We start from the raw sequence: 27,940 nt of genomic DNA, 5'->3' as shown, positions 1-27,940 counted from the left end.
TGGAGAAAAAGAACCTTAGTGGAAAAATGTGAAATCTTAATAAAGTCTGTAGTTCAGTTAAGAGTATTGTACTAAAGTATAAATTTTTTAGGTTTGATTATTATACTGTGGTTATATAAGAAACATTAAAATTAGGAGAAACTGGTAAAAAGCATATGGGAACTCTCAGTACTATTTCTGCAGCTTTTCTCTAAGTCTAAAGTTATTTTGTTTTTTTTTTTAAAAAAAAGTCATAGGACCCATAGTTTCTGCTTTTAAAAAATATCTGTTAATGTTACATTTATAGATTCTAATAGAGGAGACCTTCTTTTAGCATCAGGATTTTCTTTTTCATGTTTTACAATGTTGTTTGACGCCACTTAAAAGATTCTTACATATGTGTATTTATTTTAGCAGAATAATGACCAGAACAGCAGCTTGAATACGCAAGTGATTAGAAATCCAGGTAAGTCAGTCTTGTTAATTGTTTTGGAAAGTCAGTTTAAAAACTGGTCTTTTTTTTTTTTGCTGGGAGGGTGCGGTGTTTTTGATGATATATGCCCATGTTAAATTTAGTATCTTAATAATCCTTTTTAGCTTATTAACTTTTCATAAATCACTATTACCAGTTTCTAAAAAATATAGAATTGTTGAACATATTTCAAAAAAATTATTTGGAGTATTAACAGATTAGTTAGTTAGATTAATTGAGTGATTAATTGCTCTGTGCAAGAGTCATAAAAGTATAGTCTGAGAAGGAAATGGACCTTAAATTTTTTGTTGTGATTCTTCACATTTCAGATTAAAGTAAACCTATTCATAAGCCTTAGTATGACTTTTTATAAACTATTTTCTAAATGCTTTAACTGCTTGTATTTGGGAACTGGACAGTCAAGAATCCGCCTGCATTACAGGAGACTCAGGTTCAGTCCCTGTGTTGGCACGATCCCCCTGGAGAAGGGAATGGCTACTCACTCCAGTATTCTGGCCTGGAGAATCCAATGGACAGAGGAGCCTGGTTGGCTGCAGTCCATGGGGTCGGACAGGAGTGAGTGACTAACACTTTGACTTTCTCACTTTCGTTGGTTGGAGCTGAAACAGGAGTTCTTATAATCTAGCAATTAAATTATTTTGTTTACCATGTATTTTTTTAAGTCATTAACAGAGGTTGGACACTTTTATCTTAACAGATGTAGAAAGATTAAAAGAGAATACAAATCATGATGACAGCAGCAGGGACAGTTATTCGTCTGATAGACACTTATCTCAATATCATGATCATCATAAAGACCGACATCAGGGAGATTCGTACAAGAAAAGTGACTCTAGGAAGAGACCTTATTCTTCTTTTAGTAATGGTAAAGATCATCGTGATTGGGATCACTACAAGCAAGACAGCAGGTAAACTTGACAATTTTAAAATTTTGCATATTGATGTCTTTATTTGTTGTGTTTGACTTTATTGACCAATTCAGTTTTCAGGTAATCAGAACACGTCTCATGTAAAATAAAGGTTAAATAAGAAAAAATAAATCTCTCTATAAAAATGGGTTTTTAATTATAAATTTAAGGTCAGAGTATACAATAAGAAAATATTTAGTGTAGGGAGTTCTATAATTAGTCATGGGATTCATTGTTGGTTTGGCGAATATGGGCTAAAATACCTTTCAAAATATAGTGAGGTAAAATAAAAGATTGATGAACTGTGGCTGAAGTGCGATGGTGAATTCTACATTCCATTGCATTAAAAAAACCTAATTTTTGTTTGAATAATTAATTTATGTGAAAACAACTCATTGAGGTTAAATTTAATCAAAGCAATCTGAAGATAGTCCTGAAATCACGAAGTTTTCTCCACATATTGTTTTTTTAAAGTCTAAGTAGTAAACAACTGGAATATAATAACAGAATACATTTTACTCCTGTTGATAAGGGGATATTTTCATTTAATAAACCAAATAAAAATACCGAAAAGAGTAAAAGATCAGAAATTAAGAAATTAATAGGTTTGTTTGTATTTTAGTTGTGCTCACTAAAATTTCTTCTGAGACGCACAGCCACATTATAAACTTAGAAAAGCACACAGTGAGAAAGAAAAGCCATATTTGTAGTGGTATATGTTTATAATTTCACAGACTTGCATAACAGTTTATATTGCTTATAATAAGGACCTTTTGTGAACAAAAAAACATTAAATTATATTTGATGTATTTTATTTGAAAAGGCTAACATCTTAGAAATTACTTTTCATTAAACTCCCATAAATTTTTAGCAGACTGCCACATGCTTATGTGTGGAGTAAATTTCACAATGATTTGTATATCAGGTCTTCCTATATAAATAATCAGATTAAGGAAGCTTTCAATAGGCATCACCAACCAATAAAAGTTCTCTTTTATAGATATATTTCATAGACTGTTTTAGAGGTTTTTATTTATTTTTCCTGCTGCAGACTCAAAAGGCTTTGATTTCAAGGGTATTTTAGATGGATATAGTTGTCTTAATTCTAATTAATTAGTTCCAATAAAGATGCATTAAATACAAATGATGCACAGAAGAAAAAGTAGCAACCAATCTTAAATGGCCATGTGAAGTTAGATGCCATCTGAAGTGCTTTGTATGGTTTCACTTTAGTTTTATGAATGGAATAGTTTTTCCAAAGACATGCAGAGATAATTTTTCAGTGATTTTTAATGAACTCACGAAATTTTATGATGAAACACTGAATTTGTATAGAATTAGAAATATGCATTATTTTTGTTTTATTTTTAATAAGATTTATTTGGAAACATTAATTAGCATTGCTAATTTAAAATTCCTGATTTCTCTTTTATTAGATATTACAGTGATAGAGAGAAACACAGAAAACTGGATGATCACAGGAGTAGAGACCACAGATCAAATCTGGAAGGAAGTTTAAAAGACAGAACTCATTCTGATCATCGTTCTCATTCAGATCATCGGTTACATTCAGACCATCGATCAAGTTCTGAATATACACACCATAAATCTTCCAGGGATTATAGGTATCACTCAGATTGGCAGATGGACCATAGAGCTTCCAGTAGTGGTCCCAGATCTCCACTAGACCAGAGGTCTCCTTATGGCTCCAGATCTCCATTTGAACACTCAATTGAACACAAAAGTACACCTGAGCATACCTGGAGTAGTCGGAAAACATAACGAAAACTGATACTGTCTTTCTGGACTTTTCTTTTAGCCATATATCATAAACCAACACAGTAATTGCCTTACATGACTTGAAAGATATAAACAGATCTTCTGTCAGTAGCAGTATTGTTACTTCTTTCCAGGATGCAAGGTCTATTATCCCAACAGAAGAGAAAATATTTTTATATTTAAGGATTATGCTGCACTGTACTACAAATATTGTAGTACTATTTTTTTTCTTTTTTAAAGAAATGGAAAATGTTTACTATTACAGGGACCTCAACACTGCCCTTCCATGTAGGCTGGATAAAACTGTTTTTAAGTCAGTGATTTTAGACTGACGTCCATTTAAATTATGTTTGTATATGAACTTTACTCTTACCTGTGATCATGTTTCAGGAAGGAATGAAAGAGAGTTCTTTTCTTAATAAAGAAAACACGCTCAAGGACTTTATTCACTTTCCAAAGCTACTTGTTTACATTGTACACTGCGACCACCTTGCCGCTTTTCATCACAAGCTTGAATATTTAAATTCTGTACTTATATCTGTAAAATAGCCAGGAATTTCCTGTTTGTGATCTATTATTATGCCTTTTTACACACACACAAACAATGGCTGTAAATTATTGTAAATGAATTAAATGAGCTTTCCTTACTTCCTTCCCCTTCTCAGGCTTTTTTTGACTGTTCCTTTCCCTACCAACTCAGGCCTTCTTATTGTTTAAATATATATATATATATATATATATCAGTGTAATAACACTTTTTAATGATTTATCTCGATGGAATCATTGTTTAGAATGTAAAAAAATGGGGAAAGGGGCCACTTAATTCCATTATAGTCCTTTTTATATTGACTATTTTATTAGATACATGTTATTTCTTTCCTTTTCCCTTTTTTAGTCAATATTGTGTATCAGAATGGTGAGATGATCTGTAAAATCTAAACTGCATGCTCTGGAAACATTTTTTTCAGATGCATTTGGTTTAAAAGGGTAGGTCTCTGAACACTTCCAGAATCCAAAAGGCCAAAAGTTATTGTAAATCCATTTGTTTTCCTTTCATGTGGGCAATAATGTCAAATGTGCTATGCAGCCAGGTAACATTTTAGATAAACTTGATTGACTTTTAATAAAAACTGTTACAATGCACACTGATTGTATATAAAAACCTTATATATGACAAATTAAATTTAAGAAAAAGGATATGTGGGCTCCTGTAATTTTCTGCTGCATTCTTATTCCCTCAAGCACCTAACTTCTTTTTTTTTAATACTAACATTTAGTTTCCAGAAAAGAGTATTTTGGTAAGCAGTTGAACATTGTTAATTTGTGGCACTACAATTAAATCTATTTTGAAGAATATATGAATATATGAAGTAAAATTTAGATAATAGAAATCTTCGCTGGACTCTTGATTTTCTGCAGATATTATTTTAGAATGCCTTATATTTATTTACAGATTTTTTTTTTATTTTGTTATATTCAGTGGGAATTTTTAAATCTTGTGGCATACACTCTTGGATGTGTGCTGTGATATAACACATTTGAACCTTAACTTTGACAAATATAAGTATATTGATATATTCCTATAATATTCTTAAATGTGTCTGTAGATTAGCTGTGGGAATGATGTACAGATATTTGTCTATAGATATATTTTTAATATTTTCCTTTTATCCAGTTAGGTCTAAAATTTACACTATGTGTACTAAACAGAGCTTCTATATCCCCCCAACCCTTTTTTAACAGCAGTGATTCCTGTTTAGATAGTTATCTTGAATGTCATTTCCTGGTATGTCAGATAACTTGTGGAATAACTCAATTTTTATAAAAGTGATAAAACAATTTAATGCTGGTATACGTTTTTGTAAGTTATTTTTTCCACTATTAGTATAAATGATTACTTTATTCCACAATATAACATTTAATAAAAAATTTGTAATGCTTATTAAAGTCATATTAATACAGCTAACAGATCAGGGTTGACATTTTCCATTCATCACTCTGTAGCTGGGACATTCGCAATATATCCTATTGTGAAAATTTCATAACTCAATACTACATTTTTGAGACAAATGAAATGGACTCTTAGCTTTCTTAACAGTGCTATGTTGAGTATTTCAGGCAACTAATCAGCTGAGTTGAATGAAAAATCTACAACTGTATGTAACATTTATTAGTTGATGGCAAATATGTTCATTATTTGTAAGAATCAACAATTACGTAGAAAAGGAACAAGCCATACATTTTAAAAGACAAAATGGAGAAAAACATCAGTACATACGTATGACAGGAAACATTCTCTATAAAAATATGCCTAATTTTTGTCTTTTTACATGCTCATTCTGATTTGCCATTTTTATTCATTTGTGTTTAATTTTTTAAGAATGAGGTTATGCATAGTACTGTACTAATTAATCCTCCACCTTAAAAATATACAATAAATGATTCTTATTAAAAGCAATGGTCTGCGTATAAAGAAAATATTCTTTGTTTAGGGTATCTTAGAAAATAATTTTCAGACTGGAAAGCTGTGAAAAACGAGTGTGAATGATTCGTTTGTTAATTTCAGAGTGAGTGGGTTAATAAAATGAGAACCTTTGAAGTTGCATAAAATGTAGACTACAAATGTAATTTCTCTTGAGCTCTGTCTTTGAGGTTAACTAATGGAAGGTTTGTGTAGATTATATGTTGGTTTACCCAGATTTCATTTCCTTGAGCTTTATCCAGAATATACACAAAAGGTAGATGGCATACTATCTGCACCACATACTACTGCTGACTAGAAAATGATCACTGGACTATCAATAACTTTGAGTGTTTTTAAGGTGGGATTTGAAAAAACAAGTTTTTTAAATTTATTTATTTTAATTGGAGGTTAATTACTTTACAATATTGTATTGGTTTTGCCATACATAAACATGAATCCGCCACTGGTGTACACATGTTCCCCATCCTGAACCCACCTCCCTCCCTGTACCATCCCTCTGGGTCAAACAACTAATCTTATATACGATTTTTTTCCCTAGACTTTCCCAGCTTCATCTGAAACAGTATGAATTGGTAAATGTGACTGTACTGTTAAAAGTTTCTGCACTGATATATTTAAGCATGTTAACATAGATACTTCTATTAAACATTATTTATATTCAAGGCTCGATTTAAAAATGCAAACTTACATATTATTGTGGCACTTTATGCAAGGCTGATGGATGGAACACATTTAAAAGGAAGCAACTAGGTAATAGTGCACCAACAAAATATCTTGAGAAAATGGTAAAACTTCTGTGTTAAAATTCTTAAGGCGTTTACTTTTAGACATTTAAAATAAAGTTCAATTAAAATTCTGTTTTATCCTGGAAAAGACTACGTTGATAGTGATTTTGCAGAATGCTTTATGCTAATTTTTTACTTATTTTAGCACCTACCTAATAGGTTGATTTTATTACAGATAATCTTTGGATTCCTTATAAAGAAAGACCTAGATTTAAGAAATAGTACTTACGTTAAATAATGAAAGATGAGATTACTTGGTAAAGTAGAATTTAAAAAATAGTTTCAGATTGTTTTCAAGTCCCTATACAAGGTCTCCAGGGGGGCTTCATGTGCCAGATTTTCTATTGTAAAAGGCCATTAGCCACCCTGTCCTTCAGTTAAAAAAAAATTTACCCAACCTTTACTCGAAATGGAATTGGTAAGTCAAACTCCCAAATGAATGAAATGTTTAATTTTAGTTTCATGTTCTCTACATTTGAGTTTTGATCTAAATATTGAAGTATAAACAGTCTCAAGGAATTCCCTAGCTTATAATGATCCTATTAAATGATCATTGCCTGCATTGATGACATACATATTAACACTTCACATGCAGAAATGTGCATTGCCTTGTAGTTTCATACTGTAGGCTGCTGTTAGATTTCCAGTTTGTAGAATGAACTGTGGAGTCGAACTGGCACTTGTTGCTTGTGTTGTCCTCTTTTTCATTTTAAAATCTTAGCTTTGCCTCTGGTGGTATTGACTGTGCTAAGTCTAGGTGCGGTGTTTGTTTTTGTTTTTTGTTTTTTGGGTTTTTTTGTTCAGGTCTTGCCTCTGCCCAGTTGGTTTTACTTTCTGGAATTCCTATGGTATTCTAGCCTGTGATTTTTGAACTTCAGTTCCCTATCTCAACAACTTTACTGTTTTTCCTTCTCTTTCCATTTCTGTGCTAAGTATCTTCAACTTAACCACTCCCCATAAAGTCGTCTCCACTTAGATATCTAATGTGTGTGTGTGGTTAGTCATGTCCAACTTTTTGCAACCTTATGGACTGTAACCTACCATGCGCCCCTGTCTGGAGTTTTGCAGGCAAGAATACTAGAGTGGGTTGCCATTTCCTCTTCCAGGGGATGTTCCCAACTCCAGGATAGAACCTGTTTGTCTCCTGCATTGGCAGGCGAATTCCAAAGATTTCTAATAGATACCTAATTTTAAAATAGTAAAACTTGATTCAACACTTCACCAATGACGTTTAAAAAAAAAAGCTTCCAAATGTTCCATAATTTTTGATGAATATACTCTGCATTCACAGCTCTCTATTCTATGACACTTTCCCTGTAGCTACTTCTGTTTGTTTTGCCTCACTCATGTTACTCCCATTGTTTTTAGAATACACCCAAGAATAGTCTTGGGTCTTTGGATTAGAGCATTTTCATCCCTGATTTGCAAGAAACATGTTCCCTCGCCTAATTGAAGTCTCAACTTAAGTATCATCTCAGGTCTCTATATAAGTACCCTGCCCTTATTTTTACATTCCTTATCTTGCTTTCTCTTCTAGTGCCGAACAATTATTTGACTTTTTTTTTGCTTGTTTGTTGTTGGCTGTCCCTTCACTAAAATGTAGTTTTACTTTATTTTGTTCACTGCTGTATCCACAGCACCTGAAAGAGTGCCTCACATATCAGTTCTGTTTTTTCTTTATTATTTTGATGTCTCCCAGAAATGCTGTGCTCCATAAATGCCAGCTTTATCAAACTTTTCTTTCTTGCCACTGTTACCCGATAGGTTAGTATCAACAGAAACTTGTGTGTGTGTTACCAGCATCTCTATTACTAGTCTGTTTACTATCTTTCAGTTTTTAAACCTAATAAAAGCATCTGAGACATTTGAGAAATATAGAAACAACTAAGTCTCATTTTCTATGAATTAAAGTTGGTAGAGAAGGGCCCAAGTAATATTTATAGGGATTTTAATATTTATTGATGTGAATAACAGATTAATTCCACTGTTACAAATAAGCATGCATATGCTTACAAATAAATGAAAATTTGGTTTCTGGAACTCATGGCTCCTTAGGAAATCTAATGATACTTTGTGAAGAAATGTTTAGAGATGTGGTATGTAATAGGAAAATATAAGACATTTTAATGTATATTTCTGAAAGGAAATGTTTTTACGTGGCATGCCACTATCTTTTCCTACTGACAAGTAAAGAACAACTTGTAAAGACACTATAATGCAAGAGAAATAGGTTGCGTTTGCAGTATTTTTAAAGTGAAATACAAAAATCCCCTTTTTATTACTGTGTAACATTTCTTGTATTGGATGTACTACAGTTTGTATCCATTCACCAACTGGGTTTTCAATCTTTGGGTTATGAATTAAGGTGCTATAAACATTTCATACAAGTGTTTCTGGTAGACATATTCTTATCTTTCTTTGGTAAATACCTTGGAGTGGGATTGCTCGGTGGTATAGTAAAACATATGTTTAACTTTACAAAAAACTGCCAAATCATTTTTCAAAGTGGATATACCATTGTATATTCCCACCAGATGTGAGTTATTACTCTATTCATGTTAGTATTTTGTAGTATAGGTTTGGTTTTTTTTTGTTTGTTTTTAGCCATTCTGATAAGTGTGCAGTGATAATTTGCATTTCCCTAATGATAAGTGGTAACAGCTTTTAGTGTCTTTATTTGCCATCCTTATCTCTTTCGTAAAGTATCAGTTCATGTTTTTGTTCCAATTTTATGAAACTTGATACAAGTCATCTATTAGATAAGTTTCAAAGGTTTTCTCCAGGTGTATGACTTGTGTTTTCATTTTCTTAATGATCTCTTTTGAAATGCAGACTTTAAAAAAATTCTCATAAATTCCAGTTTATCCACTTTTTTTCTTTCATGATTCACTAATTGTGTATAGAAATCTTTGCCTAACTCGAGGTCACAGAGATTTTTCTATGTTTTCTTCTAGGAGGATTATACTTTTAAGTCTATGATTCATTTCAAGTTGATTTTTATATGTATTATAGTATGAGTATGGATCAAAATTGTGTGGGGGGTAAGTTTTCTTGTTCTTTGTTTTTGGAATATGTGTATCCCATTTTTCTAGTACCACTTGTTAAAAAGACTGCCCTCTATGTGTGGGTCTGTTTCTGGGTTCCCTGTACTGGTCTATTAGTTCATATTTCTAGGCTAACACCACACTACCTTGGTGACTTTATAGTAAATCATGAAATCAAGTAGTAGGAACTTTAAATTTTGTTCTTTTTCAAAATCGTTTTGACATTCTAAATTCCTTTGCTTTTTTTTTTATGTATATTTTAGGATTAACTTTAATTTCTACCAGGAAGCCTGCTCGGGTCTTCATTGAGATTATATTGAATCTATAAACTATTTGGAGAATACTGACCATTTAACAATAATTGAGACTTCTAACTTATTTACACTTGATGTATCTCCTTTGTTAGGTTTTAATTTCATCAGGTACTGTGATTTTTTTTTTTTTCTTTACCATAATACAATTTTTATTTTATTTTATTTTTTTAATTAATTTTATTTTATTTTTAAACCTTACATAATTGTATTAGTTTTGCCAAATATCAAAATGAATCCACCACAGGTATACATGTGTTCCCCATCCTGAACCCTCCTCCCTCCTCCCTCCCCATACCATCCCTCTGGGTTGTCCCAGTGCACCAGCCCCAAGCATCCAGCACCGTGCATTGAACCTGGACTGGCATCTCGTTTCATACATGACATTTCACATGTTTCAATGCCATTCTCCCAAATCTTCCCACCCTCTCCCTCTCCCACAGAGTCCATAAGACTGTTCTATACATCAGTGTCTCTTTTGCTGTCTCTATTATACAGAGTGAAGTAAGCCAGAAGGAAAAACACCAATACAGTATACTAACGCATATATATGGAATTTAGAAAGATGGTAACGATAACCCTGTATACGAGACAGCAAAAGGTACTGTGATTTTTCAGTGGATAAATATTATATAGTTAAATTTACCCCTTAGTAACTCATATTTTTCTGCAATTATGTTTTATTTTAATTTCAGTTTTTAAGTGTTCATTGTTTTGGGGATTTAACCTTTACTCTGTGACCTTGCTCTCCTTCATGGATCACAGCCTAGTCATGGGGAAGGGGCTTACATAACTCACTGAAGCAATGTAGCCATGCCTTGCAGGGCCACCCAAGACAGACAGGTCAAAGTGAAGAGTTCTGACAAAATGTAGTCCACTGGAGAAGGGAACAGCAAAGCAGTCCAGTATTCTTGCCACAACAACCCCATGAACAGCAAGAAAAGGCAGAAAAATATGACACTGGAAGATGAGCCCCAGAGGTTGGAAGATGGTCCAGTATGCTACTGAGGGGGCTTCCCTGGTAGCTCAGATGGTACGGGTCTGCCTGCAATGCAGGAGACCTGAGTTCAATCCCTGGGTCAGGAAGATCCCCTGGAGAAGGAAATGGCAACCTACTCTAGTATTCTTGCCTGGAAAATCCCATGGACAGAGGAGCCTGGTGGGCTACAGTCCCAGGAGGGTCACAAAGAGTTGGACCCAACTAGATAGCATATTCAAAAGCAGAGACATTACTTTGCCAACAAAGGTTCATCTAGTCAAGGCTATGGTTTTTCCTGTGGTCATGTATGGATGTGAGAGTTGGACTGTGAAGAAGGCTGAGCACTGAAGAATGATGCTTTTGGACTGGGGTGTTGGAGAAGACTCTTGAGAGTCCCTTGGACTGCAAGGAGATCCAACCAGTGCATTCTGAAGGAGATCAGCCCTGGGATTTCTTTGGAAGGAATGATGCTAAAGCTGAAACTCCAGTACTTTGGCCACCTCATGCAAAGAGCTGACTCATTGGAAAAGACTCTGATGTTGGGAGGGATTGGGGGCAGGAGGAGAAGGGGACGACAGAGGATGAGATGGCTGGATGACATCACCGACTCAATGGTCGTGAGTTTGAGTGAACTCCAGGAGTTGGTGATGGACAGGGAGGCCTGGCATGATGCGATTCATGGGCTCAGCAAAGAGTCGGACACGACTGAGCGACTGAACTGAACTGAACGACTTCACTTTCACTTTCACATGCTACTGAGAAAGAGCAGGGGGCAATTACTAATAGCTCCAGAAAAAATGAAGTGGCTGAGCCAAAGCAGAAACAATGCTCAGTTGTAATGTGTCTGGTGGTGAAAGTAAAGTCCTATGCTGTAAAGAACAATATTGCATAGGAACCTGGAATGTTAGGTCCATGAATTAAGGTAAATTGGAAGTGGTCAAGCAAGAGATGGCAAGATTGAACATTGACATTTGAGAAATCAGTGAACTAAAATGGACAGGAATAGGAGAATTTAATTCAGATGACCATTGTATCTACTACTATAGGCAATAATCCCTTAAAAGAAATGGAGTAGCCTTCATAGTCAACAAGAGAGTCTGAAATGCAGTACTTGGGTGCAACCTCAAAAACAACAGAATGATCTTGGTTCATTTCCAGGGCAAATTATTCAACATCATAGTAATCCAAGTCTACGCTTCAGCCACTGACACTGAAGAAGCTGAAGCTGACTAGTTCTAGGAAGACCTATAACACCTAGAACCAACACCAAAAAAGAGAAGTCCTTTTCATCATAGAGGATTGGAATGCAGAAGTAGGAAGTCAAGAGATACCTGGAATAATAGGAAAGTTTGGCCTAGGAATACAAATAGAACAGGGCAAAGGCTAAGAGTTTAGTCAAGTGAACACGCTAATCAGAGCAAACCCCTTTTCCAACAACCCATGAGACGATGCCGTACATGGACATCACCTGATGGCCAATACCAAATCAGATTGATTATGTTCTTTGCAGTCTAAGATGGATAAGTTCTATACACTCAGCAAAATGATGACCAGGAGCTGACTGTGGCTCTCATCATAAGCTCCATATTACAAAATTCAGACTTAAATTGAAAAAAGTAGGGAAAGCCATGAAGCCATTCAGGTATGACCTAATCAACCCCCTTATGATTATACAGTGGAGGTTACAAACAGATTCAAGGGATTAGATAGAGTGCCTGAAGAATTATGAGCAGAGGTGTGTAACACTGTACAGGAGGAAGGATCAAAACCATCACAAAGAAAAAGAAATGCAAGAAGGCAAAGTGGTTATCTGAGGTGGCTTTACAAATAGCTAAAGAAAGAAGAGAAGTGAAAGGCAAGGGAGAAAGGAAAAGATATATCCAACTGAGGGCTTCCCAAGTGGTGCTAGTGGTAAAGAACCTGCCTGCCAATTCAGGAGACCTAAGAGATGCTGAGTTTGATCCCTGAGTTGGGAAGATCCCCTGGAGGAGGAAATGGCAACCCACTCCAGTATTCTTGTCTGAAGGACCCCATGCACAGAGGAGCCTGATGGACTACAGCCCATAGAGTTGCAGAATCAGATACAACTAAAAGAACTTAGCACACATGCATGCATACCCAACTGAGTGCAGAATTCCAGAGAATAGCAAGGAGAGCTAAAAAGGCCTTCTTAAATGGACAATACAAATAAATAGAGGAAAACAATAGAATGGGAAAGACTAGAGATAACTTCAAGAAAACTGGAGATATCAAGGGAATATTTCATACAATGATGGGCATGATAAAGGACAGAAATGATAAGGATCTAACAGAAGCAGATTAAGAAGAGGTGGCAAGAATACACAGAACTATACAAAAAAGGTCTTAATGACCCAGAAAACTAGGATGGTATAGTCACTCACCTACAGCAAGACATCCTGGAATGTGAAGTCAAGTGGACCTTAGGAAGTATTACTATGAACAAAGCTAGTGGAGCTGATGGAATTCCAGCTGAGATATTTCAAATCCTAAAAGATGATGCTTGCACTCAATATGTCAACAAATTTGGAAAACTCAGCATTAGCCAAAGGACTGGAAAAGGTCAGTTTTCATTCCAATCCCAAAGAAGGACAATGCCAAAGAATACTCAAACTACTATACAATTGTGCTCATTTCACATGCTAGGAAGGTTATGCTGAAAATCCTTTAAGTGAGGCTTCAAAAGTATGTGAACTGAGAACTCCAGATGTGCAAGATGGGTTTAGAAAAGGCAGAGGAACCAGAGATCAAATTTCCAACATTATCTGGATCATGGAGAAAGCAAGGGAATGCCTTCAAAACATCTGCTTCTGCATCTTTGACTGTGGGGATCACAGCAAACTGTGGAAAATTCTTAAAGAGATGGGACTACCAGACCACCTTACCTGACCTCTGAGAAACCTGTATGTTGGTCAAGAAGCAATAGCCAGATCCTGACATGGAACAACTGACTGGTTCAAAATTGGGAAAGGAAAATGACAAGGCTGTATATTGCCACACTGCTTGTTTAACTAATATGCAGAGCACATCATATGAAATGCCGGGCTGGGTTAATCACAAGCTGGAATCAAGATTTCCAGGAGAAATATCAACAACCTTAGATATGTATATGATGCCACTCTAATGGCAGAAAGTGAAGAGGAACTAAAGAGCCTCTTGATGGGGGTGAAAGAGGAGACTGAAAAAGCTAGCTTGAAACTCAACATTCAAAAAACTAAGATTAAAAAAAAAAAAAAAAGCTAAGATTATGGTATCTGCTCCCATCACTTCACTGAAAATAGATTGGAAAAAGTGGGAATGGTGATAGATTTTATTTTCTTGAGCTCCAAAATCATTGTGGAGGGTGACTGCAGCCGTGAAATTAACAGTTGCTTGTTCCTTGGAAGGAAAGCTATGACAAAACTAGACAGCATATCAAAAAGCAGAGACATCACTTTGCTGACAAAGGTCTGTATAGTCAAAGCTATGGTTTTTCCAATAGTCATGTACAGATGTGAGACTTGGACCATAAAGAAGACCGAGCACCAAAGAATTGATCCTTTCAAACTGTGATGCTGGAGAAGACTCTTGAGAGTCCCTTGGACAGCAAGGAGATCCAACCAGTCAATCCTAAAGGAAATAGACGCTGGATATTCATTGGAAGGACTGATGCTGAAGCTCCAATACTTTGGCTAGCTGATGTGAAAAGCTAACTCAATGGAATAGATGCTGATGCTGCGAAAGATTGAAGGCAGAAGGAGAAGTGGGTGACAGAGGATGAGATGGCTGGAAGGCATCACTGATGGATGTGAATTTGAGCAAACTCAGAGAAGGAGTTTGGAGGAGAGAGAAGCCTATCATGCTTAAGTCCATGGGGTTACAAAGAGTTGGACACAGGTTAGAGACTAAGAAACAGCTAGAGTTTAATACTTAAATTAAAATTAATAAAATCACCCAGTGGTGATTATATTTTTATTTATTTACCCACTCTTTTTTGTCTGACTTTTGTCTCTTTTGTCTGTTCCACACAGTGTTTTTAAGATTAACTCATGTTGTTGTATGTATCCGTGCTTCCTTCTTACTGCTTTGTAAAATTCTGCTGTATGGCTGTATTGATCAGCTCACAAATGAGTTTCCAGTGTTTGGCTAATACATGGAACACAGACTGGTTCCAAATAGGAAAAGGAGTACATCAAGGCTGTATGTTGTCACCCTGCTTATTTAACTTATATGCAGAGAACATCATGAGAAACGCTGGGCTGAAGGAAGCACAACCTGGGATCTAGATTGCTGGGAGAAACATCAATAACCTCAGATATGCAGATGGCACCACCCTTATGGCAGAAAGTGAAGAACTAAAGAGCCTCTTGATGAAAGTGAAAGAGGAGAGAGAAAAAGTTGGCTTCAAGCTCAACATTCAGAAAATTAAGATCATGGCATCCAGTCCCATCACTTCATGGCAAATAGATGGGGAAACAGTAGAAACAGTGGCTGACTTTATTTTTCTAGGCTCCAAAATCACTGCAGATGGTGATTGCAGCCATGAAATTAAAAGACACTTACTCCTTGGAAGGAAAGTTATGACCAACCTAGATAGCATATTATGACCAACCTGGATATTAAAAAGCAGAGATATTACTTTGTCAACAAAGGTCCATCTGGTCAAGGCTATGGTTTTTCCAGTAGTTATGTATGGATGTGAGAGTTGAACTATAAAGAAAGCTGAGTGCCGAAGAATTGATGCTTTTGAACTGTGGTATTGGAGAAGACTCTTGAGAGTCCCTTGGACTGCAAGGAGATCCAACCAGTCCATCCTAAAGGAGATCAGTTCTGAAGGACTGATGTTGAAGCTGAAACTCCAATACTTTGGCCCGCTGATGCGAAGAGATGATGCAATGGAAAAGATGCTGATGCTGCAAAAGATTGAGGGCAGGAGGAGAAGTGGGTGACAGAGAATGAGATGGCTGGATGGCATCACTGATGCAATGGACATGAATTTGAATAAACTCTGGGAGTTAGTGAAGGACAGGGAGGCCTGGAGTGCTGCAGTCCATGGGGTCGCAAAGAGTCAGACATGACTGAGAGACTGAACTGAACTGAACAGTTGTCTTCTAGCACCCTGGACTCTGTTTAATTTAGCAACCTGAGTTCCTTCCTCGCACCATTTCTCCACACCTCAGCTCCTGCGTAACTTATTTTCTGGTCGGTAGAACTCTAGTTAAGAAAAGTTTTACTCTAATTATAAATGATGTGAAAATAAGACAAACAAAAACAAAACACCACCTCACCTATATTTCTTCTGTCATTTTAGCTTCTGTATAAGTATTTTGCATTTAGTATGGAATTCAAGATAGTCTTTTCCCATTCCAGAAGGAAGAGGGAAAGGAAATGCTTTACTAGTGACCAGTTGCTGTCAGAAAGTTAGGTCGGATTCCTTCCTATTCCTTTCCTTGGGCTTCTCACCTCTTTGCTCCATTACAATGATCTTTTCTTATACATGGAATATCTTTTGAAACTGTCCCCTCTTCCCTGCTCCAAGAATGCGGAGGGTTCCGAAGTATTTTCCCCATTTTATTTCTAGCTATAACATGTCATGGGTTCACAAAGAGTTGGACACTACTGAGCGACTGAACTGAACTGAAAACATGTCAACACTGATAGGCAAATTCTTTAGAGATTGAAATTAAATTATGTAACTAATACTTGAATTTATTTGAGTTGATGACACAATAAATAGTAAAGAACACATGCTAATATTTAACATTGCTGCTGTTGCTGCTTAGTCGCTCAGTCATGTCCAACTCCTTGACCCCATGGACTGTAGCCCACCAGGCCCCTCTGTCCATGGAATTCTCCAGGCAAGAATACTGGAGTGGGTCGCCACACCCTCCTCCAGGGATCTTCCCAACCCAGGGATCGAACCCAGGTCTCCCACACTGCAGGTGGATTCTATACCATCTGAGCCACCATGGCAGCCCAAGAATATTGGAGTGGGTAGCTTATTCCTTCTCCAGAGGATCTTTCTGACCCAGGAATTGAACCCGGGTCTCCTGCATTGCAGGTGGATTCTTTATCAGCTGAGGTACCAAGGAAGCCCCATTGTAACATTATTGTTGGTCAGTTTCTACTTGAGCAAACATAACTGGTTATAAAATCTGAGATTATATGGTAATCCTAAATATTATACAGCTGGGCCACTCTGCCTTTATCTTGTGTTCTAAACCTGCTCTCCAACCATAGCAGAGACTCCTATGGTCAAGTTTGTACTTTGTGATTGTTAGTCAGGATTCTCCAGAGGAAAAAAATACATTTTCTCTGTCTCTCTCCCTCTCTCTCAGAGATTGGTTTATTTTAAGGCATTGGCTTACATGATTGTGGGGCTGGCAAGTCTAAAATTCCTATGGCAGGCCCACAGCCTGGAAATGAGTTTGGGTTTCTCTGTTGCAGTCTGGAGGTGAAATTCTTTATTTCTGAAACCTCAGTCTTTGCTCTTAAGACCTACAACAGACTGAAAGAGGCCCACCCACGTTATGGGGTTGGTGGAGGGCGGGTCATCAGCTTTACTCAAAGTCTATTGATTCAAATGCTAATCACATCTAAAAGTATGGCTTCCCTGATGGCTCAGTTGGTAAAGAAGCCGTCTGTAATGCAGGAGATGTAGGTTTAATCCCTGGGTCAGGAAGATCCCCTGGAGAAGGAAATGGTAACCCCACTCCAGTGTTCTTGCCTGGAAAATCCCATGGACAGAGGAGCCTGGCAGGCTACAGCCCATGGGGTTGCAAGAGTCATACATGATTTAGCTACTAAACCGCCATCACCACCACATCTAAAAAATACCTTCACAGCAACATCTAGACTGGTGTTTGACCAAACAACTGAGTATGGCAGCCTAGCACAGCTGACACATAAAATTAACCATCACCGTGATCCTGCCACTCCTTGGCCATAGCTAACTGAGAAAAGATGCAGGACATTTTAAGCAGGACTGATCAAGTTTCTCTCATGGGAATTCATTATGAGAGATTTAGAGAGACTCTTGTGGGTCTTTGTTGATCCCTTGACCTAGAAAGGTATATACACTGGTTGCCTCAAAGAAGCAGAAGAATGAAACAGACATGCAGAGAGCAGCAAAGACGGGACACCAGAGTAGCCTAGTGTATTATCTTATGGGGCGTCAGCTGTATTTATTGCTCTTATTTTGTAAGACAATGTTAGGTCTTTTTCCAAACAAATCTATTTTTTATTAAGTTTGACTGAGTTTACTTTTTTACCACAAAGTCATCCCTAAGATATCATTTTTACATACCATGTTTTTTTCTCATTTCTGTGGTCAACTGTCAATAGCTGTTAAATTTAGAGAAGTTTTTGATTTGGTAATAGAGAATTAAATTCCTGACGTTGACAAATCTCAGCCAAGTGGAAGGATATTAATGCAAATGGAGAAGGATATTAATGCAAATGAAGAAAGCATATGAGGTGTGGAAATAGAAACTGTGATGCACAGATATTTTCAAGAAATTCAATGGTAAAGGGGAACAGAGAAATAGGCCACTATTTACAGGGTTGGTTATATGAAATGTGAGGAAATTTTTTTTCCTAGGAACAGAGGTTGCTTGAAAGGGAGGCAGATACTTGAGGGTATTTTTCATTTATGGAAATGACCCAGTAGAAAGAAAAAATATGACGCAGAGGAGAGGGGATAACTGCAAGGATCATGCCTTTATAGAGGTGGGAGTTTATGAAGAGAGAGCTTCAGAACACAGGGGAAGGAGGTGGTCCCTAAGAGTTACTTTCCACAGTAAAAGAAAAGTGAGCCGTGTGTAGCTGGGGTTGCTCACAGGCCGGTAATTCTGGGGACTGCGTTTATTTTCTCACTGCTACAAACCAAGTTCAGTCACCTAAGAAATGGAGAAGAGAGACGTTTAATAATGATGAAAAATGGTGAAATGTTTCTCTTAAAGGGAAAGAAAACACATAAGGAAGATACATGTAATGGCACTGCTGTAACTAAAAATGACCAAGACACCCCAACAAGTGACTCTCTGTGACTATATTTTTTATCCTCGAAATGGACAGGCCTGCTTATCTTTCAAATGTATAAAACAGGAATGAGAACAGTTGATTGCTCTTATTGAGCACTTTACACGTATGCTTTCAGGTTTTCATGGCACCTATGAGGCCTGTAGTTTAACCATTTTCCTGTTGTAGAAACTGACCAAGAGAAGTTACTTCTCTCAAGATCACGGCTAGGGATGGCGGGGGATAAAATCCAGATACAGTTCTTTCAAGTTTCACCATGTCCTGCTCTTTCCACGATGCCACACTTTCTCGGTAATGTGCATAGCATTTACTGACAGCCTCAGAGTATGGAGTCTCCCGGGGCACAGTCTGGCACGCTACAGGGAGACTTAAAGGTAAAACTCCCCATTTGCATTGAGTTAGTTAAACGATATATTTTTTTTTAACCCTGAACTTATGGGCTGATTTTACATTCAGCTGATGGAATGTCTGTATCACATCTAGGGACCCTTGAATATCCTCTGGGTATCTCTGGAAAGCAAAATATCTTGCTTGGTGGGTAAACTGATTTTTTTTGATTCACTGAGTTGTCACATCCTAATTTTCAGATCCTGTCACGAGAGCCACATTTCATTAAAAAAAAATTGTGAGAATATGTGAGATGTAGTCATCTCTACAACAAATGGCTATTCGTTCAGCAAAAAAGTAAATGGAATTCTAACATGCCACATGTCCAAATATGTACTTCATGTGTTCCAACCATTGGCCACCAGAGGGCAGTACGAATCCGCCCAATAAACGGAACCACAGAAAAGACTCGACAGGCGTTCTGCAAAATTTTGCTTGGAGATTCTTTAAATTTTTTTTTTTAAGAGTCACTTCAAAAAGTTTAAGTAATATTTAATAAATTTCAAAATAAGGACATAATTTTTGTAGGTTATAATAAAGGATATAATTTCACATATATTTGAAATGCATATATCCAAAGGCAATAAAATACCATGGCAATTTGATACACATTATCCTCCATTTAAAAACAGTGAGTGGAGGGGAGGGAGGACCCCAGGTGGTTCCCCTCTACCTCTGCCCAGCCTGGTCTTATCCTTGTATTTAATTAATTAAACAATCTATCTTTTTTTAACCCCTAAAAATTTTACATGGAAAATGCTTTCTTAAGCAATTAGAAAATATATTTTTTTCTATTTTCTTCTTAACTTGTATATAAATTCCACTTCAATCAAAATATATATATACTTGTAGGATTTTCTTCATCATCCTCTGCAACAAAAATCATAAATAAATTGAAATATAGTTTTTAAACATTTTAAGTGACCATAATTATAGTTATTACTAACATACAATTGATCACAATAGTGTAAGTATATTATAAATGTTGATAACTAATTATTAAAACTAAAAAGTAAAAATGAATTTTAAATGTAGATATTAATGAGAAGGATGAGGATATATCCATTTTAGAATAAAATAAATTCAGCATCAGTTTTATTTTTATTATGCTGACAAACTCAATCACATCATTAAGTAGTAGATGGAAAAGGAAAGATTTTTGTTTTGGCAATGTCACAAAGTTATTTGAATCCCCCCAGGTAATGTGAGGAAAGTCACATAGTTACTGATCATTGAAATGTTTTAATGATCTAATAGTTGATGACTGATTTAGGTCTTCCTAATTCGTGGTAAGAAAGAACTGAAAACTATTTGATTTGCTTTTTGCAAATGGTGCAACTAACAAGGGATTAATCTCCAAAATGTACAAACAGCTGGTGCAGCTCTATGTCAAAAAAGCAAACAACTCAACCACCAGATGGACAGAAGATCTAAAGAGACAGTTCTCCACGGAAGACATACAGATGGCCAAAAAGTACATGAAAAGATTCTTAGCCTAATTATTCAGTTCAGTTCAGTCGCTCAGTCGTGTCCAACTCTTTGTGACCCCATGAATCGCAGCACGCCAGGCCTCCCTGTCCATCACCAGCTCCCGGAGTTCACTCAAACTCATGTCCATCGAGTCGGTGATGCCATCCAGCCATCTCATCCTCTGTCGTCCCCTTCTCCTCCTGCCCCCAATCCCTCCCAGCATCAGAGTCTTTTCCAATGAACTCTTTTCCACCTCAACCCTTCTCATGAGGTGGCCAAAGTATTGGAGTTTCAGCTTTAGCATCAGTCCTTCCAAAGAACACCCAGGACTTATCTCCTTCAGAATGGACTGGTTCGACCTCCTTGTAGTCTAAGGGACTCTCAAGAGTCTTCTCCAACACTACAGTTCAAATGCAAATCAAAACTACAATAAGGTATTACCTCACACCAGTCAGAATGGTTACAAAAAGTCTACACATAATAAACATTAGAGAAGGTGTGGAGAAAAGAGAACATTCCTACACTGTCGGTGGAGATGTAAATTGGAACAGCCACTGCTAAGAACAATATGGCAGTTCCTTAAAAACCTTAAAATAGAACTACCAGATGGTCTAGTGATCCCACTCCTGGGGTATACCTAGAGAAAACCATAATCTAAAAGGATACCTGCACCCTGATGGTGGATGCAGCACTATTTACAATAGCCAAGACAGGGAAGCGATCCATCTACAGAAGAATAGATCAGGAAGATGAGGTACATATATATCAGATCAGATCAGTCGCTCAGTCATGTCCAACTCTTTGCGACCCCATGAATTGCAGCACGCCGGGCCTCCATGTCCATCACCAACTCCCAGAGTTCACTGAGACTCACGTCCATCGAGTCAGTGATGCCATCCAGCCATCTCATCCTCCGTCGTCCCCTTCTCCTCCTGCCCCCAATCCCTCCCATCATCAGAGTCTTTTCCAATGAGTCAACTCTTTGCATGATGTGGCCAAAGTACTGGAGTTTCAGCTTTAGCATCATTCCTTCCAAAGAAATCCCAGGACTGATCTCCTTCAGAATGGACTGGTTGGATCTCCTTACAGTCCAAGGGACTCTCAAGAGTCTTCTCCAACACCACAGTTCAAAAGCATCAGTTCTTCGGCGCTCAGCTTTCTTCACAGTCCAACTCTCACATCCATACACGACCACTGGAAAAACCATAGCCTTCACTAGAGGAACCTTTGATGGCAAAGTAATGTCTCTGTTTTTGAATATGCTATCTAGGTTGGTCATAACTTTCCTTCCAAGGAGTAAGCGTCTTTTAATTTCATGGCTGCAGTCACCATCTGCAGTGATTTTGGAGCCCAGAAAAATAAAGTCTGACACTGTTTCCACTGTTTCCCCATCTATTTCCCATGAAGTGGTGGGACCAGATGCCATGATCTTCGTTTTCTGAATGTTGAGCTTTAAGCCAACTTTTTCACTCTCCACTTTCACTTTCATCAAGAGGCTTTTGAGTTCCTCTTCACTTTCTGCCATAAGGGTGGTGTCATCTGCATATCTGAGGTTATTGATATTTCTCCCGGCAATCTTGATTCCAGCTTGTGTTTCTTCCAGTCCAGCGTTTCTTATGATGTACTCTGCATATAAGTTAAATAAGCAGGGTGACAATATACAGCCTTGACGAACTCCTTTTCCTATTTGGAACCAGTCTGTTGTTTCATGTCCAGTTCTAACTGTTGCTTCCTGACCTGCATACAGGTTTCTCAACAGGCAGGTCAGGTGGTCTGGTATTCCCAGCTCTTTCAGAATTTTCCACAGTTGATTGTGATCCACACAGTCAAAGGCTTTGGCATAGTCAATAAAGCAGAAATAGATGTTTTTCTGGAACTCTCTTGCTTTTTCCATGATCCAGCGGATGTTGGCAATTTGATCTCTGGTTCCTCTGCGTTTTCTAAAACCAGCTTGAACCTCAGGAAGTTCACGGTTCACATATTGCTGAAGCCTGGCTTGGAGAATTTTGAGCATTACTTTACTAGCGTGTGAGATGAGTGCAATTGTGTGGTAATTTGAGCATTCTTTGGCATTGCCTTTCTTTGGGATTGGAATGAAAACTGACCTTTTCCAGTCCTGTGGCTCACTGCTGAGTTTTCCAAATTTGCTGGCACATTGAGTGCAGCACTTTCACAGCATCATCTTTCAGGATGTGGAATAGCTCAACTGGAATTCTATCACCTTCACTAGCTTTGTTTGTAGTGATGCTTTCTAAGGCCCACTTGACTTCACATTCCAGGATATCTGGCTCTAGGTCAGTGATCACACCATCATGATTATCTGGGTCGTGAAGATCTTTTTTGTACAGTTCTTCTGTGTATTCTTGCCATCTCTTCTTAATATCTTCTGCTTCTGTTAGGTCCATACCATTTCTTCCTTTATGGAGCCCATCTTTGCATGAAATGTTCCTTTGGTATCTCTGATTTTCTTGAAGAGATCCCTGGTCTTTCCCACTCTGTCGTTTTCCTCTACTTCTTTGCATTGATCGCTGAAGAAGGCTTTTTTATCTCTTCTTGCTATTCTTTGGAACTCTGCATTCAGATGTTTATATCTTTCCTTTTCTCCTTTGCTTTTCACTTCTCTTCTTTTCACAGCACAATGGACTATTACTCAGCCATAGAAAAGAATGAAATAATGCCATCTGCAGCCACATGGATGGACCCAGAGATTATTAAAGTAGGTAAAGTAAGTCAGACACATGGCATATACACTCATATGTGGACTCTAGTTTAAATGAAAAGATACAAATGAACTCATTTACAAAACAGAAGCAGACTTACAAATACGAAAAACAAAACTTATGGTTACCAAAGGGGAAAGGTGGTGAGAGGAATAAATCAGGAGCTTGGGATGAACACATATACACTACCATATGTAAGAAAGATGACCGACGAGGACCCACTGCAGAGCACACAGAAATCTATCCATGTTCTGCGATAACCTATACAAGAAAAGAGTCAAAAAAAGAATGAGGATATGTATAACTGAATCACTTTGTTGTATACCTGAAACTAATATAACATTGTAAATTCACTATACTCCAGTAAGATTAAAATATTAAACAAAGTTCCATAACAAAAATAAACTATTTGATTTGCAAAATGACTGTTACCTATTCATTAGAGTCATTCACTTGCTTAAGTAATATTTTGAACTATGCCCGGGCTTGACGCTACAGAAGTTTTTCAAATCAGGGCATTGTTTCATGGTAAGACAGGATAGTAGAGGGATATGCATTTCACATGTTAATTGGGAGAAGAATGATTACGAAGAGGCAGTGGGCAAGAAGAAACAACATGATCTCCAGCTTAAGGGAGGGTTTCAGCCAGAATAGTTCCAAGAAATATTACCTATGAAACAAGAGGACCTGGAAATCATGTGTATGTATGTCTTAGAAAGTTTGCATTCATCAGCTGGAAGATTATTGTCCTTACTAACTTAAAGCAAAATAAATCTCACCTCTGGATATTTGCAATCAGTTGAGAGAATGTGATGAAAACTGAGAAGCACACACAAAATCTGATTTTTATCTAAGTGCCTGGTGGGCTGCCGTCTATGGGGTCGCGCAGAGTCGGACATGACTAAAGCGACTTAGTAGCAGCAGCAGCAGCAAACATACTCTTTTAAAGCCCAATGAATAAATTTTTTCTCCAAATCAAAGTGTTTTATTAGTCTATACCTTCTCCTAACTCTTGTTCCTATCATCATAGATATGACTTTGCATTCTCCATTTTATACTGCTTGAAATATACTTTTTTATTAAAATTAAAAACTCAAGCTATAAACACAGAGACACCTCCACAAAGCTTTTATGAAGAAGAACAGTTGGGTCTTACCCACTTCCCTCCAGCATCGTTTAGCTCCCTTTTTAAACTCTTGGTCCATTTTACGATTGTAACTGACATATACCATGGGTATTGCTACTGCTCAATCTTACAGTTGTAGGCATTAACTATCATAATTTTCCACTATGAAAGATGAGAATTCAGTTCGATTTTGCTTCCATCTGTGCCCTGCAGAGTTCCCAATCGTTCCTGAGTAGATACAGCTTTAAAGGGAAGCATGTGAAGTTCCCACATTATGAGAATCATGTAAACAGTCTGAGTCACATAGGCAGTATCCTCTGATGACTCTGGCCTGTACAACATTTTACTTTCCTCAGAATTTTTAATAGCTTTCTACCTACTCCATTCAGTTCCAAACTCCCTGAGTTATATAAATCCTCAGTTAATATGTTCGGACATGTTAGGTTTGAAACAATTTCATCGTCTTGAAGAAATCTCTTCCGAAGCCTTCTCACCTTTCCCATTTGGGGTGGGGCTCCCTCTAGCCTGCTGCATGGCCGCGGCCTCATTTATGAATCCTGTTGGCTTCTTTCCTGCGATAGATCCCCTGGCTCCTGAAACCCCGAGTTCCTCCTGGGTCAATCCCCTTATTCGGGTGGAACATATTCTCCTGTAGCATTCTGAGAAAAAAAATAAATAAGAGTTAAGTTTTTGAGAATGTATTTCTAAAAAAATTTTTTTTTCTTTTTCCAAATCTGCAATGTAATTGATACTGGAGAAGGCTTTAAAAATTTAGGTTTGAACTTAATTTTTCTTTTTTCAAACCAGTGGTTTAGTAGAACGTGTTGCTTTCCAATCCTTATCCATATGTGGAACATCTTCTTGTGCCAGACACTTACAATCTGACCTGGAAATTCTTTAAGGTCATATATGCTTCTACCTTTGGAATGAGAAAAAGCTCAAAAACTTCAAAAATAAATGGAATTTTCTAAGTCATCACTGAGGAAACAAAGAATTTCCCTGTGAATCACCTTTGCAGTCATTTTCCATTTCCCATATCCTACCTAATTTCTCACTCTCAGAAACTGGTCTACTCACCACCCCAAACTTACCTTATTTTCCATACGTTTGCATGTATATTTTCTGGGCCCTGAAATATATCTATTAGCAGTCTTACTTGTCCTTCAATTCTCACTTTATTTCCGATTTTCTTTGAGACATTTTCACCATTTACTTCTTAAAAAAAAATACTTATTCCATTTCGAACATTTTATGCAACCTAACAGTGGCTGTGGGCCACTTTATATGCAAAGTTTAGCCACTAATTTTCAGGCAGATCAAAAGGCAAGAATTTATCACCCTTTATAAAAGGGGAACAATACTGAAGACATTAATTATCGTTGCTTCAGACCATGGGGGACAATGACGGCATGTGCAGTCTTCACAAAGCAGCACAGTGAGGCTCCATATCCGGGGTGTTTCTCCTCTTGATCTCTATTTTAATTGAATTAGAAAACCACATTCATGTATCATTAAGAATGGGAGAAACTATTTGATAATAATCAGTTTTCCATGTTTGTGTTTGCATATAAACTGAAGTTAGAGAGACTGCTCACTGAAAATGACTTTCATCACTTTGCTGGCCTGCAAATGAGTTATCACGCGGAAAACAACAACAGCAACAATGAAAACCTATAAAGCTGACGGCTTCAACATAAAGAGGTGAGTCTGTAGGTTTCACTTAGCTCTGGGACATTTCTTCAAGCTCTGTCTTGGCATTTAGGTGGAGACAGGTTTACACTATAATAGCTCATTAATTTCATTCTCTGAAGGATGAAAAAAAAGTCAAGTGCTTGCAAAGAGTCAAATTCAGCAAAGCAGTGATTTGAACAAAAATTTTGTCTTAGGAAAATTTATCTTCAACATTATTTTCATTCAAATGCCTATTTCAACCTTAAAACTTGTGCAATTTTGGTCTTGACTTATTAGATTCTGGCTATTCACTAGAGTAAAAATACAACATGAAAGTAAAATACCACCATTATTGGTATTTTCATGGTCACGATGAAGTGTCTTCACCTCTTCTTTAAAAAACTCATGAGAGCAACTTTTCTTTCAAAAGCCAGTTTACTGTGATATGTAAAAGCTGAATCATCTGCTTATTATTTCATCACATAACGTGAAGAAAGCAGTTATAGTCATCACCACATTTAATTACATTAACAGTTTTCAGAACTTCATTTAGTGTGAATCATGACTGCATGTCGTATTTTCTACATAACTGCTCTCTATAAATAAAGCGGTGTGTAAATTGGCATTAATGTATAAATTATTTGCGATTTATGTGTCTTCCCTCCTGCATATCAATTAGACTGTTTTGAGATACATTTATAGTCAATGTATGGCAACCTTTTCCTATAAATGTCCAGAGAGAAAATATTTTAGGTTTTGCAGGCCTAAATGTAGCATCAAAGTAACATTCACAATATAAAGATGAAAGTGCCCATGTTAAAAAAAAAGTTCTATTTATGAACACTGAAATTTTAATTTCACATAACTTTCATATCAAGAAATTTACTCTTAAGTTTTTGTTTTCATTTCACATATCAGGAAATTTACTGTTAAGTTTTTATTTTCCCATGTAAAAATATAAAAGCTACTGTTGGCTGGAGGCTAACAGGTGAAGACGAGTCAGACTTGGCCTGATAGTATGCTAACACCTGGCCCATATCACAGCTCAAAGAGAAACCAATTAACAAAACAAAAAGTCAGTTCTTCCATAGCCTGGGTTTTCAGTAAAAAGTAAATAAACAGTAAATCATCAAATACTTCTACCTTATAAGTTCTGCATCGAAGCCTAAATCTATGGTCATATTTTGACCACTGGCGATTAACAATGAAGCAAATGATCAGCTAGCGCACAGATGAAAATGACTGCTCTCCCGCATTATACGCCATTTATATTACATAACATCTAACAGCGTCGTCTGAATAAGGAATTTTACCAGTAGCCATTTGTTCACTGGTGGGCACATAACAACATTCAGTTGTTCGTGTTCAGGTTTCATAATACATTTATTACACACTTGTATTCTTTTGGAACAAATTGTAGCCAAACATAACTGCTCTTTAAGAAAAGTGTGTATTCATGAGAATTCAAGAGAAGGTGTGCCTTGATTTAAGTCTTGATTCACTTCTTTCGTCAGTTTTAGAAAATCTTCAGCCATTATCTCTTTGAATATATCAAACATTTCCTCTAGAACTGGGTTTTACATATGATGGCCCTCATAGTCTATCAGCCATGCCTCTCTCTTAAGCATTCTTTAATCTGTTTTTTTTTTTTTACTATAAACTATTTTAAGCATAAAATAGAGAAATGATAGAAAACAATATAACTTACACCAGTAAGTCAATTTTGTCAGACCACAGCATTTTGCCATACATGCTTAAGTTATATA

At 36.9% G+C, this 27,940-nt stretch overlaps 1 protein-coding gene across 4 annotated transcripts in view; it reads left to right on the top strand.

Moving 5' to 3' along the window:
• Positions 1-5,617, top strand: part of CHD1 (chromodomain helicase DNA binding protein 1) — a 75,645-nt gene extending 70,028 nt beyond the window's left edge. For 3 of the 4 annotated variants that reach the window (XM_070794065.1, XM_070794061.1, XM_070794063.1), the window contains 3 exons: positions 394-445; positions 1,170-1,380; positions 2,817-5,617. In XM_070794065.1, the coding sequence (XP_070650166.1) occupies positions 394-445; positions 1,170-1,380; positions 2,817-3,162 (609 nt within the window). In that variant the 3' untranslated portion in view covers positions 3,163-5,617. The remainder of the gene's footprint in view (positions 1-393; positions 446-1,169; positions 1,381-2,816) is intronic. The other variant, XM_070794064.1, reaches the window with a different exon arrangement.
• Positions 5,618-27,940: the final 22,323 nt, after the last annotated feature.

Source organism: Bos indicus, chromosome 7 (assembly GCF_029378745.1).
Source record: "Bos indicus isolate NIAB-ARS_2022 breed Sahiwal x Tharparkar chromosome 7, NIAB-ARS_B.indTharparkar_mat_pri_1.0, whole genome shotgun sequence".
NCBI classification, from domain to species: domain Eukaryota; kingdom Metazoa; phylum Chordata; class Mammalia; order Artiodactyla; family Bovidae; genus Bos; species Bos indicus.
The sequence above is the reverse complement of the archived record's forward strand: the minus strand, read 5'-3'. Positions and strand labels throughout refer to the sequence as shown.